This window comes from Brienomyrus brachyistius, chromosome 4 (assembly GCF_023856365.1).
Source record: "Brienomyrus brachyistius isolate T26 chromosome 4, BBRACH_0.4, whole genome shotgun sequence".
Classification (NCBI taxonomy): Eukaryota; Metazoa; Chordata; class Actinopteri; order Osteoglossiformes; family Mormyridae; genus Brienomyrus; species Brienomyrus brachyistius.
This window is the reverse complement of record NC_064536.1, coordinates 23,986,448-24,003,415: the sequence shown is the minus strand read 5'-3', so window position 1 is coordinate 24,003,415 and position 16,968 is coordinate 23,986,448. Positions and strand designations below refer to the sequence as shown.

General features: G+C 45.1%; 1 protein-coding gene across 2 annotated transcripts; it reads right to left on the bottom strand.

Moving 5' to 3' along the window:
* Window positions 1–4,557: 4,557 nt before the first annotated feature.
* On the bottom strand, window positions 4,558–12,636 carry steap2 (STEAP family member 2, metalloreductase). 2 transcript variants are annotated; one of them, XM_049012183.1, is made up of 7 exons: window positions 12,492–12,636; window positions 11,862–11,962; window positions 11,736–11,759; window positions 10,802–11,138; window positions 9,605–9,771; window positions 9,281–9,445; window positions 4,558–7,876 (listed from the first exon to the last, which is right to left on the bottom strand). In XM_049012183.1, exons 2-7 carry the CDS (start codon window positions 11,931–11,933, stop codon window positions 7,610–7,612), a joined length of 1,032 nt encoding a protein of 343 aa, XP_048868140.1. In that variant the 5' UTR covers window positions 11,934–11,962; window positions 12,492–12,636; the 3' UTR covers window positions 4,558–7,609. The 2 variants fall into 2 exon arrangements, with proteins under 2 accessions (XP_048868140.1, XP_048868142.1); XM_049012185.1 differs by lacking the exon at window positions 11,736–11,759.
* Between the last annotated feature and the right edge of the window lie 4,332 nt (window positions 12,637–16,968).

The following is a 16,968-nucleotide window of genomic DNA, read 5'->3' as shown; positions in this document are numbered from 1 at the left end:
GTTCTGTCAGAATCTGCATAGACCCAGTGCACCTGAACCAGGCTTTACTCCGACCTCTTCACCCCCTGAAAAGCATTGATCAGATCACTGCGGATATGCCAGGTGCAAAAGTGTTCAGTACTCTTGATGCAAAGTATGGTTTCTGGCAGATGAAGCCTCATCTAAACTGAGCACCTTTATGACCCCTTATGGATGATAGAGGTTCTTAAGAATGCCTTTTGGTATCGCCACAGGAAGTGAAGTTTTTCAGCTTTGCATGGAGTAGTTGTTCGCAGGACAACCCTGCAAAATAGTGGTGGATGACATTCTCTTCTGGGGCCGCACACAAGTTGAACACGATATACGGTTCTCAACAGAGTATGGGTCTTGAACATGAAATTGAATTGAGAAAAGTGTAAATTCCGTGTCAGTTCAGTTCGATATGTTGGGCATCTTCTCACTGCTGATGGTGTGAAACCGGACCCTGACAAAACTGAGGCAGTCTGCCATATGCCAAGACCCCAGGATAGGCTGGGCCTTCAACAGTTCCTTGGTATGTCAAATTCCATCCATCCATTTTCCAAACCGCTTATCCTACTGGGTCGCAGGGGGTCCGGAGCCTATCCCAGAAGCAATGGGCACAAGGCAGGGAACAACCCAGGATGGGGGGCCAGCCCATCGCAGGGCACACTCACACACCATTCACTCCCACATGCATTCCTACGGGCAATTTAGCAAGTCCAATTAGCCTCAGCATGTCTTTGGACTGTGGGGGGAAACCGGAGTACCCGGAGGAAACCCCACGACGACATGGGGAGAACATGCAAACTCCACACACATGTGACCCAGGCGAAGATTCGAACCCGGGTCCCAGAGGTGTGAGGCAACAGTGCTAACCACTGCACCACCCCTGCCGCCCCTGGTATGTCAAATTATCTGTCCAAATTTATTCCCCACTACAGTGAACTTACCGGCCCTTTACGACACCTGCTTCACCGGGATGTTGAATGGCTTTGGCACGATGCCCATGACCTGGTATTTGAGAGGTTGAAACTTGCCATAGCACACCTACCGGTACTCCAGTACTTCGATGTGACCAAGCCTGTGGTTCTCTCAGCTGATGCGTCTGAACATGGCCTGGGTGCTGTGTGTCTCCAGCACGGCCGTCCTGTTGCTTTCGCCTCACGCGCCCTGATGCCCACGGAGTCACGCTATGCTCAGATCAAAAAAGCAATGCTGGCCTTAGTATTTGCAGCACGAAAATTTCATGACTTCATCTATGGCCGCACTGTCACCGTAGAGACTTATCATCAGCCCCTGATCACCATACTGCGGAAGCCTCTGCATTCTGCCTCACCACGCTTGCAAGGCATGATGTTGAAGCTCCACCGTTACAGCCTGGATGTGACCTACAAATGTGGCAAAGATTTTATCATGGCTGACGCTCTCTTTCGTGCTCAACTCTCTGCATCAGACCCCACTGTAGCTGATGACCACTTGGAGGTCATGACAGTCCATATACTGTTGTCTCGTCGCACTGATGAGCTGAGAGATGCTATCGATAAGGATGCTACCTGCTGGCAGCTCATGGACACTATCCAAACTGGTTGGCCACCTTCTTCAAAAGAACTCCACCACGGTCTTCTGCACTTCTTTGCCATGAAGTAAGAGTTAACAGTCCAAGATGGACTCATACTTCGAGGTCAAAGGTTGCTCATTCCACTCGCTCTGCAGAAATTCTATACTATAGCTTCACCAGGGTCATCCAGGCCTTGAGACAATAAAATGCAGGGCAAAGGAAACAATGTATTGGCCCTCTATATATGCTGATTTAGAAAGAGAACTTTCCTGCTGTGCACCCTGCAATGCACTGAGACCCCATCAGACAAAGGAACCTCTGCAGCAGCATGACGTTCCAGACCTTCCCTGGACCAACACGGCAGCGGACATATTCGAGTGGAGGGGCAGAATGTATTTGGTTCTCATTGACTCCTATTCTGGCTGGTATGAGCTGGATTACCTCCATGACATGACAAGCCGCACAGTTATTGCGAAACTCAAGAGGCACTTTGCCACCCATGGGGTTCCCTCCACCCTGATGACGGACAACACTAGCCAGTTTGTTTGCAAGGACTTATTTGACTTCATCCACTCATGGGACTTCAGACATATCCGCAGCAGTCCTCAATCTCCTCAAAACAATGGCTTAGCAGAACAGGCAGTTCGAGCCGCGAAACATCTGCTGGAGAAATGCCACCGTGAGAAGATGGACATTCAGGTCGCTCTTCTGCAAACCCGCAATCTGCCCCGGGATGCCCTTTCCTCTCCAGCTCAGAGACTCCTCTCCAGACAGACTAGAACCTTCATCCCTGTGAGCAAGGCTGCCCTGACACCAGTCGTCCAAACCCAGGTGAAAGCTGCCATTCTGCGTAAGCGACTTCAGGCCAAAGCTTATTATGACAGGTCAGCACACCAGCTCCCAGCTTTGACAGCAGGGCAGACAGTCCGGATGCAGACTCCCTGTGGGTATGACCGATTATCAGTAATGCGCAGCCCTGCACCTCAGCCTAACAGTTATATTGTGGCCTCGCGTGGTACTGCCTGTCAGAAACAGGCGACAACTCCTCCAGGTTCCGGAACCTGCTCCCGTGGAGGAGGAAGACACACTGCCAACTCCTTCCCAAGGCACATCAGCTGCTGCTGCTCCTGTTCCTGAACCTCAACCTCCATCATCTACTCCTTCAGCACATACAACTGTGTGCCCAGCGGGTCCAGTGAACAGCCAGCCTTATGTCACCCGGTCAGGGAGAATTAGTCATCCCAACCAACGCAATCAGGACTACATAGTACCATAAGTTAACATATTAAACCTCTCATTAATAAATGAATAAATATATAAACACTTTAACCTACCAGTTCTTTGGCATTCCTGGTAATTGTTAAACTGTGAATTCCCCTCATGTATTACATCACTGTTGGGTTGATATTATCTTTTAAGAGTTTTTTTTCTTTCTAACCCTCACCCAGTTTATGGGTGTTTGCCTGTGAATAATTTATATATTTGCAAACTGCGGTTCTTCCTGGTTCTTCTTTGATTCTCATTGATGAAGGGCTTCTTCCTTGCTTTGTGGGACTTCAGTCCTGCTTCTAGGAGCCTGATGTGAACTGTCCTAGCAGTGCACTTCATACCTGGATGTTTCCCATTCCTTTTAAAGGTCACTTGATGTCATCCTACGATTAATGAGAAACTGTCAGATAAGTTAATGGTCATATCTGACTGGTTTATGGTCATTCCCAGTGCCTCCTGCTTCACCTTATTCTTGTCTTCTATTCTTGTATTCTGCTGTCTTAGAAATTTCGAACCGGGAAGTAAACCTGCTGCTCAGTGTGGTCTTCTGCTACACTAAATTTTGTTTTAAAATATAGAGTGTTTTCTTAATTTTTTCCACCTCTGTTGTATCTGATAATCTTATTCCTAAATTGTGTGTCTTTAATAAGACACTCAAATCATGATTTCTAAAAAAGGGAATATATGTTTGGCTTAGTAATTTGGAATCACATACAGTGTATTACTGATGTAAATCAGGAAGCTATTCACATTAATCTTAAGTAAAAATAGGCTGCAGTCAGAACAGCAAATCAACTCAACTATAACCATTCTCGTTGATATTAAATAAACTCGTTCAAGAAAGATTTACTGTATTAAAATTTTACAGGTTTACTTTTGAGTAATTTTAGCAGGTTAATTTTTTATTGTGCGTTAAATAATGACTGTGCCCGTTAACCATATTTGGCGTATTGTGATGGGGACGTTAACTGAGGGACCGCAGTGTCTCACGTGCTGCGACCGACGGGAAACCCGCTGTTACCTCAGGGCGGCAGTAGGGGGCGTCTGAGCTGCGGCTTAGCCGTCAGAAGTTAAACTGTATTTTTAATAAGTAAAAATGTGTTACGTGTCACGTGGGGCAGGACGGGTGCGCTGGGCGTGCGTGGCTGGAGCGGCTCGGAGAGCAATAAAAACAAGCCTCAGGCATGAAACGGGACGAACTGGTTTTAATTTGGTGATCGGGACAGGAAAGAATGCACGGTCACAGAAATCACCGACAGAAGTAACATTGCTCAATGACGGACAAGAGGTAAATGCACAACAGAGACTTAAATACACGGAACTAATCAAAAGAGAACAAGACACGACTGGGCACGATCAGGGAATCACACGTGGGTAATTAGGGGGCGTTGCATACACGAGGAGCGGACGGGCCCTGTGTCACATTACGCTTTATTCATAATTACTTGTCTAATTATTTACTTAGGTAGTAAGTGTCATGATATGTTAATAATCTATAGTTATCCTGATGCACAGGTGATGATGGGAGTGACGGGGCGGAGCTCAGAAAAATAAAGATGGACAGCTGAAGCCAGCACACTCGACTTACGTGTCTGTTCACCATTTACATTTACAGTATTTGGCAGATGCCCTTAGCCAGGGCGACTTACATAAGTGTTTTGAGACTCTGCGATGAATTTTTCCGATACTAGCTCAATAAGGCTATGAATACCATCTATCTGAATACTCTGTTGAGAAAGTGCAAAATTTTATTTATTTTTTTTAATACACACACACAAGGAAAATAGCTGAGTAAGAATACAGAAATCAGAAATACTACTTCAGGTATCTCTTAAAAAGGAATGTTTTCAGTTGTCGCTTGAAGACATTCAAGGATTCAGCTGTTCGGACATCTAGGGGGAGTTTATTCCACCAACTAGGTGCCAGGACAGAGAAGAGCCGAGATGTGTGTCTTCCTTGTGCCTTGAGCGGTGGTGGGACCAGTCGAGCAGTGCCGGAGGATCGGAGAGATCGTGGTGCAGTGCGGGGTGTGATGAGGTCTTTTAGGTAGGATGGTGTCAGACCAATTTTGTATCCTTAAAAGAGGACTATATGTGAAAACACCCTAAAACATTCTTGGACCTTTCAATTTAGCATATCCACTGCCCTCTACAGGATTCTGTTGAAACAACATCCCCTATTTAAGGTGGTACGGATCCTGCAAATAAGAAGCTGGCAAATAAGTAGCCAACTTCAGGCTCATCTGACTGGGCGCTGCTACTGGGGGGCTGAGTGTAACGGGGATGAGGTCAGTATAGGCATCACATATAAAAGGATCCGCAGGAAAAGAGAGAGTGATGACAGCAGGCTTGGATACAATAACAAGTCCTGGTGTTTGTACTGCTCTCCCCCCAGGATAGGGGTGTACCTGAAAATTCACTGAGTTATGAATGTGTTCATAGATTACTATAGACAAGGCTTTCATAGAAAGTGTTATGAAAATTTTACATACAAAATTTTACAAAGTAATTTACATTGATTTCAATTTTTTACTCCTACCTTTTCAGTGCATACCACCTGGGCACGCTCCGAGTACCACATATGTATGATATGTGTACCAGTTTGAGAACTACTGGTATAAGTCATTAGAAAAACAATGGCTGGATACATTTTATAGCACATTCATCACAATATATTACAATGTTTTACATGTAACATATATGCCTTTATTAAAATATGACATTTTGTTTTATTGGGTATTGCAGAGTTTATTGTTCTGTATTGTATAACCTACAGTTGTAGCCTTTAAGTAGGTTGGATAAAAATTGTAATGTTTTTGGACAAAGACCTTTTAAAGAACCTTTTAGTCTCTTTTCAAGTGAGGGGATCATTTACTCACTTTTTCTGTAAAACTGTGTGTAAATAGCCACCGTAAAAAAGCACAACCTGACACATAAACAGCTGGAAGTTTGTGCTGATCTTTAAGTTGGTTTCATGTGTAGGAAGGAAATCCGGTGCGAACCAGATTGAAACGTGGTGTAGCAATGCTGTCAAACAATGGAACAAGTGTGCACCAGTCTCTCTAAGAATTACACAACTGTCTAGAATAAAAAGTACTGATCCATGAAGAAAGTGCAACTCCATCTGTGTCAGTACAATAAGGGACAAAGAGTGTTAAAAGTGACTTGACCCATTTCCCATGTCTGTGAACAGAAAGTTAAACAGTCCCATTTGAACGACAAGTGCACTATTCAACAGGAGCAGAACTGAATTTAGGTGGAACACAATGGATTTCATTTAGCCCGTCGTGGTATAAGGTCCAGATCCGTGCTTCTTCAGAACATGGCTGCTCTTGCAAATACATCCATGCTCAGTTTCCCATGGATTCCAGTTCAGGAGCATTTTGAATAGCACTCCTCTGGATGTCTGTTGTTTAATTTGCATTCCAGGTTACTTTTTTTAATATCCTCCTGAGATACAGGGATTTTATTATTTACTATTGATTTGACAGAAAGAGCCAGCAAGGTCACGTCCACGCAAATGTGATGTCATCTTAAAGCCCTAACTGTCCTCCTTAAGGCCTAGTCTTCTCCCTCACCAGCCCAGCACCTGTGCCCTGGATCCTATCGCCTCCCAGGTCCTCCAGGCCATCTCTCCTATACTTACCCTTCCACATACCCACTTGATTAACTCATCCCTTTACACCAACACCTTCCCTGCCAGACTTACACAGGCTCAAGTTACACCACTGCTGAAAAATCCCTCACTCGATCCTTCTCAGTCTGATAGCTATTGGCCAGGCTCCCTTCTCTCATTCTTGTCTTAAACTCTGGAACCTGCTGTCCTCAGCCACATCTCTGAATTTCTCACTGGATTCAGACCTGTGCACTCGACTCAGACTGCCCTCCTCACATCTTTGGATACACTTAGAGCCACAGGAGCCCTATCTCGGTCATCTGTCTTGATCCTCCTTGACTCCAGACGGTACTCGTGTGCTTCCCCAATGGAGAAATGAGCTGCTGAACCACATTAAGTCATTAGTCTCCCTCTCGCCCTTCAAGAAGACCCATCTGTTACATTCCTCTATTAGACTCATTGTTCATTGAATCCTCTTGTTGCACTTCTGGCCTTCAGATAGTCTTATTAGGTTCTTCCTTTGTTAATGGTTGTTGTGTAGCTCCAGTTCCAATACTGCTTACTCTATACCTGAGCATTTATTCAAAGCTCAACTTAGCTGCAATCATGCCTCGTTGACATCTTAACAGCACGTATGTTGCAATGGGCTATTTGCCTCACTTGTGTGTCGCTTTGGATAAAAGTGTCTGCTAAATATGAAAAACGATTCCCCCAGGGTGCCCGCTAATGTGCCTTAAACTGGAAAATAATAACTGCAACAAAAATTATAACGATGATAATAATAATAAAGTAATCATGTGAAGAATGAGAAAGAGAAGAATTGTGTATGTTTCTGTTTACAAAGACCGAGTGGCACAGTGGATCCCCTGGACAGACCTGGAAAGCACCGATGACCTTCACCCACATCCATCGAGACACTCTGTGGACAGGCTGGACTGACAAACCCGCTGTGTCATGCTATAGGAGACTGGGGGGGCTGACAGTGTGCAGCAGCGACGAGGGTCTTCCATCAATCTGAGGACACATCTGATCATGAGAAATAAATACATAAATAATTTAAAGACGGACTGAACAGCATTCTAATGAGTGTTGCTGTCCAAAACACCCACGTGGGCAGGGAAGGTGACACTATCAACGGTAGTGGTTGGGGGTAGGGGGTGACTGCTACTAGGATGTCACTGAGAGTTCCTGTCTCCTGTTCCCTCCCAGGGGACGCGGCCGCTCCCAGCCCCGGCGGATCCTGGCCAGCCTTCGGGTCAGGCATGGAAGCAGCAGGGTGGCTTTGGCCGACAGGGCCAGCAGGGGGAGCAGTGAGGCCAGGATGAAGGAAGGCGGAGTGTACCACACGTAGCTGGCCGGCTCCGCCCACTTCCTCCAGCCGAACACCAGTGCGTGCGCCGTACAGAGCAGCAGGGCGCCGTATCCCAGAGTCCTCTGCAGGGGAAAAGCGGCACACTTTGCAGGAATTACTGAATAAGTTAACCTGCAGTGACCTTCAGCACATTCTCACAGGTGGCTTTATGGCCCCAGATCTGTAGCAGAGCCAGGCCGGATTAAGAGATCACCTATCAAGGCAAGTTGGGCAGGCATAATGCAACGAGCCCTGAGATTTTGTGTTTTATTTTCTTTGTACATGTTACCTCTAAGTCCCATAATATCAAAGGACAGAGTATCTATCACTGCTACGTTGACGACACGCAGCTCTACCTCTCATTAAAACCTGGCAACCCCGATGCACTGCAACGCCCGTTCGACTGCCTAAAGGACAAAAAGCAGTGGATGGTGGCAAATCTCTGAACGAGAGCAAGACGGAAATATTAAATGTTTGGATCCCAGTTTGCTGTCAGTCATGTAGCTTATTATTTTGGGTAAGAGACTGCATTAGACCGAAGCTGAAGAATCTCAGTTTTTTATTTGATTCTGATTTTAAATTTGACAAATAAATGTGGTAGTGTAATCTTCCTTTTACCATCGCAGAGTTTTAAGCAAGATCAAGTGCATGTTGTCTTTTAGCGATTTTGAGGCGTTGATCCATGCTTTTATCTTCCCGCACCTGGACCCGCACCTGTAATGCACTTTACTTTGGGGTCAGCCAGACTGCACTGTCTTGTCTGCAGTTTGTGCAAAAAGCTTCAATTCTATCATCGTTAAACTGGTTGCCACTGAAGCAGAGTTTAAAATGTTACTGTTCGATTTTATAGCATTAGAATGGGGAAGCACCCGCTAATATCAGGGCCTCATACATCCGTACCGCCCACCGAGAGCCCTGAGGTCATCTGATCAGCTGCTGCTCTCCGTACCAATCAAAACTCAAAAACTCATTTTATCGCTGAGGTTTTTTAGATAAATGTGCTATGTTTAATTACAGTTTTTTGTAAGTGTGATGTTTGTTTTATTTTATACTACGGGACCGTTGAATGCTTGAATCTGATTTATGCATTACCACCTCGGGTGTGCATTATTTTCTAATAATTCAACGGCCCGTCGTCAATTATTCCTTACATATTTTACATTTTTCTTCGTTTTATTTGTTTTATGTAATTTGTTTTTTTTTCCCTCCCTATTTATGCTTATTGTTTTTATGAATATAAAGCACTGGTTGGTCAGCCATTGATTGTTTCTAATAGTGCATTAAAAATAAATTGACTTGACTTCATATTTTTGTTCTGATCCACCTACTGCTGTTGCTGTACTATGCCAAGACACAGATCTCCGGCATCATGTGTTAAAACTCCCCCTCCTTCCTTGTGATAGAGTCACACAGGTGGCTGTCAATCCCTCTCCTGTGCCAGTTATCTGGGCTTGATTTGTCAAGTCTAGAGTGTGATGGCTCCTTACCTGGATGCACTGCAACTCAGTCCATGTGAGGGAGCTGCTGACGGACGGGATGGAGCAGACGGCCACAGCGGACAGGGCGGCCAGGCCCAGCACGCCCAGGGAGATGTAGATCTCCATCCGCCAGACGTCATCCGCCACCCATGCATCCTCCCTGTTTTGCTGCACCTGCAAGGGGTTCACAGGCTTTTCCACCACTGATAGACCCCTCCCCTCCATAAAACAACTCTCCCAACCATAAACCTGCCCCCCGAGACTGATAGGCTAATCCATTTTAAAAGGAACCACCTCCAACAATAAACCCCTCCCCCACCAATAAGCTCCTACCTGCTGATAGGCCCAGTTAAGAAGCTTGTATCTGTAAGAACGCCTCATTGGGTAACAGAGGCTGTAGATGGCGTGCAGCGAGGCCAGGAAGAAGGACAGGAGGCCCAGCTGCTTCCTCATGGTGAGCCAGAGCTCCAGCCAGCCTGGGAAACGGCCGTACTTTGTGCCTGACAGAAGAGATGCAAAGTGGACCAACACCAGGAGATTCAACCGAGAGAAACTGAAGCGGGTTCAGAGGAGAGGACAGCTGGCAGGTCACACGGAGGACAGTGTTTGCTTTCAGGACCGTGCTGTCAACCTGTAAAATTCAGCTCGACTGCTCTTATTGGACATAACTATCAATTCCTGCCAGTCTGTGTTGACATTCAAGTGCTGTCTTTCTTGAATCTCCTGCATGTACCACAAAGAAGTTAATAAAAGCAGCTGTCTAATGCCTAAAGTTCTCCTGTGACTTCCTGTTTCTGAGCTGTGTGTTTGTCTATTTCTGTATTTATACGGATTCTCAATAAGATATCCATCCATTTTCCAAACCGCTTATCCTACTGGGTCGCGGGGGTCCGGAGCCTATCCCGGAAGCAATGTGCACGAGGCAGGGAACAACCATCGCAGGGCACACTCACACATCATTCACTCACACATGCACACCTATGGGCAATTTAGCAAGTCCAATTTGCCTCAGCATGTTTTTGGACTGTGGGGGGAAACCGGAGTACCCGGAGGAACTCCCCACGATGACATGGGGAGAACATACAAACTCCACACACATGTAGAGAACATACAAACTCCACACACATGAGAACATACAAACTCCATACAAACATACAAACTCCACACACATGTAACCCAGGAGGAGACTCGAACCTGGGTCCCAGAGGTGTGAGGCAACAGTGCTAACCACTGCACCACCATGCCGCCCCTTTGATAAGATATGCATGTGTCTATTGGCTTTGTGTAACTGTGTAAATGTGGGGGGTGAATTATGTCTATATTATATTATGGTAGTTATGACTAAGATAAGGGCTAGGTAGGGGTTAAGGCTGTCATGTTGGGATTAATATTTTCTCCATAGAAATGAATGGAGGGTCCTCACAAAGATATAATTACAACACTGTATGTGTGTGTGTGTGTGTGTGTGTGTGTGTGTGTGTGTGTGCACGCACATGCGTGCATGTGCACGTTTCCTCTCCAGGGACACACCTCGGAAGAGCTGCAATCCTGCAGCAAGCAGGCCGGGGATGTACACCAGAGCCAGTATGGTGATGGAGGTCCAGGGCAGGGCCTTGTTCAGCACCAGAACTGGCATCTTGTAGAAGTCCATCCTGCCCAGGGAGACCAAGGGCTGTACGACATCCCGCAGGAAGGAGTACAGGAAGGTGAACACCAACAAGATGGACACCAGCTTGAGGGGAAGGCGCCACGGGGGGAAGAGGGGATGGGCCTCGAGTCGGGCGTTGACAGGGAACTCGAACTCCTCCAAGGGGGGCGGGAGGGCTCTCGTCTCGCTTTCCACAGCCTCCTCGCATCTGTCCACCACCTGCAGGTGGGGGGGGGTCCACCAGTGTGAGAAAGCAGAGTCATCGTAGGAGTCAGCTGCTAGGCTTCTAAAACGATAACCTATGACTCACTTCACCCTCCTGTTCTAACAGCACATACAGTACACAGAAAAGTGATCTTAATGTTATCATCTACAGACACCTGTGATCTTGTGGGGGGGGTTCACTGGGACTAAACCATCACTGGGACTGAATCCTTACGTTGGGAAATACTTGCTTTTCAAAACATCTGTTTCTGTCTTAGTCCTCTACAAATAAGTGAAAATCTTTACGTTTTTAAGTGCTGAAGTAGCACAATGACCTTCAGTGAGTGGAGTTTGTGTGCTGTGGGTGAGCTGCAGCCCCTGGACTGTCCTCAGTATGTGTTACTGTGTGAAAGTGCCTCCTGCAGCTGACTCCCATACACTGCACTGGATAACAAGGCATGGAAACTGGAGGAATGTTTAATTATATAAAGTAGAGGCAAGGAGAGCCAGGGTAATCCTTAAGCCTAGACATAGGTTCATTTTGGACCTCATAGCAGTTTCATTTCACACACACAAAACATAGCCTACTTGAAGTGTAATTAAATGACCCACCTGAGAACTATGTGTTACATCAGTCTGGGAAATATGTGAGTCACAACAAACTGTAAGTCTCCATTACTGCCCTATGTTTTTTTTTCACGTTTCGTTAAAAAAAAAAGTTCTTAAAACACGGGGTACCGCGCTGCCTTCCCGTTTCCCGGAACCGATTTTGGGCGGTCCACCCGACGAGGCTCCGGGTTCTCCATCCATGGTTCGGGTGGAGACGGACAGGAATCCAACTATCAAAAATAAAAGAGAAGGATTAGAGGTAGATTAAAGCGAGTTTCATGCGGACAAGCTCCGCCTGAGGCGTTGTGTGTGTGTGTGTGTACGTGTGTGTGTGTGTGTGTGTGTGTGTGTGTGTGTGTGTGTGTGTGGTGGGGGGGGGGGGGTCCGTTAACTCCGGATTTCCTAGTTAGTAGCGCAAGCCCACGTTTTACTTTCAACCCGGACCTTCAAGCTGATTTTACATTTATGTGTATTACAAGTGATTATACGTACAATCATATTACCGGTCTGATATCATTCATTCATTCATTTAATAGGACCTATAAAGCAGCACGAGAATAAACGTGGCACGAATTTGCATCGTAATAAAAATATTAATATACAGATTAAAAAACTAGTAAAATACATTTTTTCATGACCAGTCAAACCAGTAAGCATTTCCCCTGGCTAATGATACGCTCGGCTACAACTGAAAATAACGGAGTTCACTCTCAGCATTTAACAAGCAGCTTTAACTTTCTTTTTACCAACTTAACTTACTGCGCTTTCAGGTGACCGGCGGGACGTCGGTGTACCGGCACTGACCACGTGGCTGTCCTCTCTGGTCAAGGACAAGAGGTTGGCGGTGACAGCGTGGAAAGAGACATTATAAAACGTATGACTTCGAGACGCAGCGACTCTCAGAAATGCCACATCGTGAGTACCCAATATGCCGCATGAAATTTAAGGGGACATAGGAAGGCCCTGCCCACAATGCGCCTGCGACCAATAGCGACGCCGCAATTTCCGACACACGCCTTCGCCCATCCAATCAGAGCGGCCGGTTGACGTGCCCAGTGTAAAGCGCAGCGCGGCTTTGCAGCTGTGCGAGTTTATCGTAGGGTCGTAGGGACGGGGAAATAAATGGGATACGAGCGTTAGTTTATTAAATGGGAAAGGAAAGCAGTACCTGTGTGCCAAGAGCTGGTTTACCCTTTCTAACTGTGTGTCGGCGCCAGAACAAATCGGACGCATAATGTCATAATGTAGGCTGTTATATTAAAAACACAAACAGAAGCATTTCAACATAAGTAGAATCTAACATGAGTGTCCACCTTCATATTTATCCCTTACCGTCGAACCTACATCTAAGACGAGATTATTATACTTTTAAAATAATTAATGGACTATTTCTGCATGCTCCATTTAAGGATCACCATTCACTGAATCACTGAACTGCACTAATTCACTGTCCTGTGACTTTTTTATTTAACAAAATCCTCTCCGAAACCTCCGATCTCAGTATTACCAGACAAAAATGACACAGCCGTGCATCTGAAAATGTGCCTATCGTGGTCTTCGGTCGTATCTGTCTCTGTCCCTACAGGACCCCTGCACGCACAATGCAGAGTGGATTGGTATGATACAGTTCTACACTGTACTTACATGTGCTGTCTTTATCAGTCTTTTATAAACATTTAGACACGCAATGATATTTGTTGAACAAGGTGATTCTTATAGTTTAAAGATCGCCCCCTATAAATTTGCTAAACCTTTTGTAACTTTTGGTGATTTTTTGACAGGATTCATATATGGTAGAAACAGCAAAAACAGCATGGTGATATTTATAAAATCACTGGTTATTAGTAGAAAACTATTTTAATTACTAACAGAATATAACTCCTTCTTTTATACCAACTTTTCCAATGCTTATCCACCTGGCGTTTAAGCACTCTGCTATTTCGGAAATTTGATCAGTCTTATGTTCTTGCCAGTTTTGAATAAAAATGTCTTGAGGCTTTAAGGATATAAACCTATAATGATCCTTCGTTTTAGTCATGATTGGGCCTGTCATCGCTGGCGGTGGATTTTAGGTGCTGCTTAGAGCGAAAAATGGCAGCCTTGGTGCTAGAGGGACCAGCTTGTTTCTCTCGTTTCTCCAAATTCCCTCTTCCTGTAGGATTAGAGGCATGCAGCAGATTATTAATTTGGCATTACGGTGTAGTATAAGGAGTAAGAGCCATTTATATTAAGCAATTGGATCCATGGAAAGGTGTAACAATCAAAACATATGTTACATTTTCTGAACCAGGAATTTGTGGATTGTGTGTAGGAGCGCATAAGAGATTTTTGAAGTAGCGGGCAGCATACAGCGAGCAAAAGGTCTCACCTTTTAGGCTTATACAGCCATGCTTAATGAGGCGTTTGCTGTGAGGCGGGCTAATGGTGAAATCACCAAACATTTTGATGGAGACTGGCCGACGTACGTACACTGTTACTTTGTTGTCTGGCATGAAATTTAAAATCACTCACAAATGGCATAAACAACAGATGTACTTCGCTATAATGTGTTGCAAGGTTACTTTTTTTTACTGAGCCCTTACACTGAAATACTACAAATTATGTGAGGATACATTCATTGATTTATAGCTTTATCGTAACAGACGTAATTTAATGTTAAGGCAAACGGATGGCGTCATTTTCTTTGTTGCAGTAAAGTAAATTAGCCTGTCAGAGATAGGTGAAGCCCTTATAAAATTTACGTCTACTTACATTGCTTGTTATTTGAAAGAAGGCTGTGATAGTCTTTGTTTTTTTCCAAGGTGGTTCTTTTCTGTACTGCATACCGCCTGGGTCCGTGTGACCAAAACTGCGTGAGGTAGCCTACAACTAGGCAGCACTGTACTCATTGTTCAAGGACCCAAAATCTAAAGTGGCGGAATACATACAAAATGCGCTAAGTCACAGATGCGGCAAGTACAGATGTTTCTGAATACAATGTTTTAGAAAGTGGTATCAGAGTTTGTGTTATCTATCCTAAGTTAAATCGGTAGATCATCGTGGAAGGGAAAATTTTAACGCCATGTTCTGGTTAATAGGACCGTTTACTTACAAATGGAGATAAAGTGAGACAGTGAGAGCGCGTGTGTACCGGCACGGGGATGCGCGCGTGTATGTACAGCCACGGGGATGCGCGCGCATGTGAGGGGACTCCTACCTGCAGCAGCCACGTGCTGTGAGTAGTTCGTGATGGTCGACAGCTTTTTCAGTAAAAACATCACGGTATCCAAACCTATTTAAGGATGTTACATATCAAAGTTTATTTTTTTTCTCCTCCCTCAAAAGTTGGGACTGGGGCTGGTGAGGGGGGCGGATCAGAATTCCTATATAACTGAGGGCATGTGCGTGTGGGGTACTGATCACCTGTGCCCCAGGTTTCGTGTGAAACGCAAAGTATAAGGAGAAGTGAAAGGATGAGTTTCTGCTACAGACAGGATTTATATCTGAAAGCTTGCAGCCAAAAACGCAGACTGTGCCATTGTCTGTGTAAATGGACATAAATTAAAAATTAGATTTGCATCGGATCATCATGGGTTTTCATCCCTGACGACCAAGGGCGAAAGCAGCCCAGGGGGGGGTATATTTTGACAATCGTAATCAACCGCTTGGCTACCACTTAATCCGTTGATCGTCTGCTGCGATCGAGATGGTTTATAGGCTATATCATGCTGGGGTAGGGGAAAAAATACCGGCCCTCATAAGACCGACCGACGGGGAGAATTTCCAGACCTCCCCACATTTAACTGTAAAAGCTATTGATTTGAGTATATATATTTAATGATCAAACTTAATTCGATTCCCACCCGCCACACTCACACAGTTTGTAAAAATCTATATGTAATTTTGGGCAAACATGTTTGAACCTATTGTAATGACCAGATTAAAGAAATAAGATCTCCGAGGGTTGCTGCAGAACTTGGATTTATAAACAGTAAGCGGCTGCGGTTATATCCACACACACTAGCTCAACGGAACAAATTATAATCAGCACACCCGACCGAATCAAACTCACACCGCTCCCTGCAACCCCGAACTCGCCCGCTCTCACGTCACAAGTCACACGCAATTCCATAACCACACCCTCATAAGTACAAAACCTAACAGAATAACATGGAACACATAATACCTGAAGGCATTACACAATTTTAATGCTGCTGTTGCATATGCAGGCTCCAAGTGAGTTCTGGTTTTGTTCACAATAAAAAAAAACGCTACCTTCCACTAGGTGGCAATCACGTACTATGAAGTAATTCAGTTTCTGTTCAATGGTATTAACTGATTTTTTTATTTATTTTTTTGCCTTGTGTGGTTTACCATTGTAAACTTATTTAGCTTACTCGCTGAAATTATGTACATGCGTTACTTGTGGGATTGGAAACAACAGCCGTTCGGGAGTTGGGCTTATCCGTTTGAAACAGCTCCCTCTGCTGGTGGCAGGTATTTGGGCATTCCTTGCAGGGATGTGTACCAAGCGCTGGTGAACCAGTTAAAGAATTGGAGGACTATTGCAGGCTGTGCCACGGGAGGACAGAAGTGTCTGTACCAGGTGGGAGATTAGTGTGCGAGAGATTCCTGCTTCCACAGCGGAGTGTTCAAGTATCTATCTATCTATCTATCTATCTATCTATCTATCTATCTATCTATCTGTCTATCTATCTATCTATCTATCTATCTTACCTGTCTTACCTGTCTGATCCATCCTATCATATATCCTATCTATTCGTCATCATGTAATCAATTTCGGTTACATGATTAGTTTGTATTAATACCTTCTTCAGTGTCCTGCATAAACAGATGCTCCTCTTGGACTTCTGCTGCGTGTGTCTGTCGCCATCTAGTTGCAGGCGGCCAACGTGCACTTCATTGTGGCCAAACACACCACGCCCGTGAGGAAGTTCGTGGATGACCTCAGTTTCCAGCTGATGCCTTACGTTCTCTACACTCGCTGCCGCGTGTCGGTACGGTGCCTGCCTCCACTGAGGTTAAAGCTCATGGGGCGTGAAAGTAAAAGTCAGAATCAGAAAGTTGGAACTGATTGGGTTTCAAATGTTACAAGATATCAGTTGAGAATGGAAAACGAAAAACTACATCGTTGTTGGCTCGAGCACAGGGAAGATGAAAGTATGTGAGCTTGAGGTCCAGAGCAGGGAAAAACCCACTCAGTGAAGACATGATCTCAAACATGAGTATATCGAAA

Excerpts from the sequence above, each read along its gene's own strand:
- steap2 (XM_049012183.1), bottom strand. The coding sequence starts at position 11,933 with ATGGATGGAGAACCCGGAGCCTCGTCGGGTGGACCGCCCAAAATCGGT. Across the intron at positions 11,139-11,735 it reads ATGTAACACATAGTTCTCAG|GTGGTGGACAGATGCGAGGA; the intron begins GTGGGTCATTTA and ends CCCCACCTGCAG. Across the intron at positions 9,772-10,801 it reads AGGATTGCAGCTCTTCCGAG|GCACAAAGTACGGCCGTTTC; the intron begins GTGTGTCCCTGG and ends CTCTTCTGTCAG.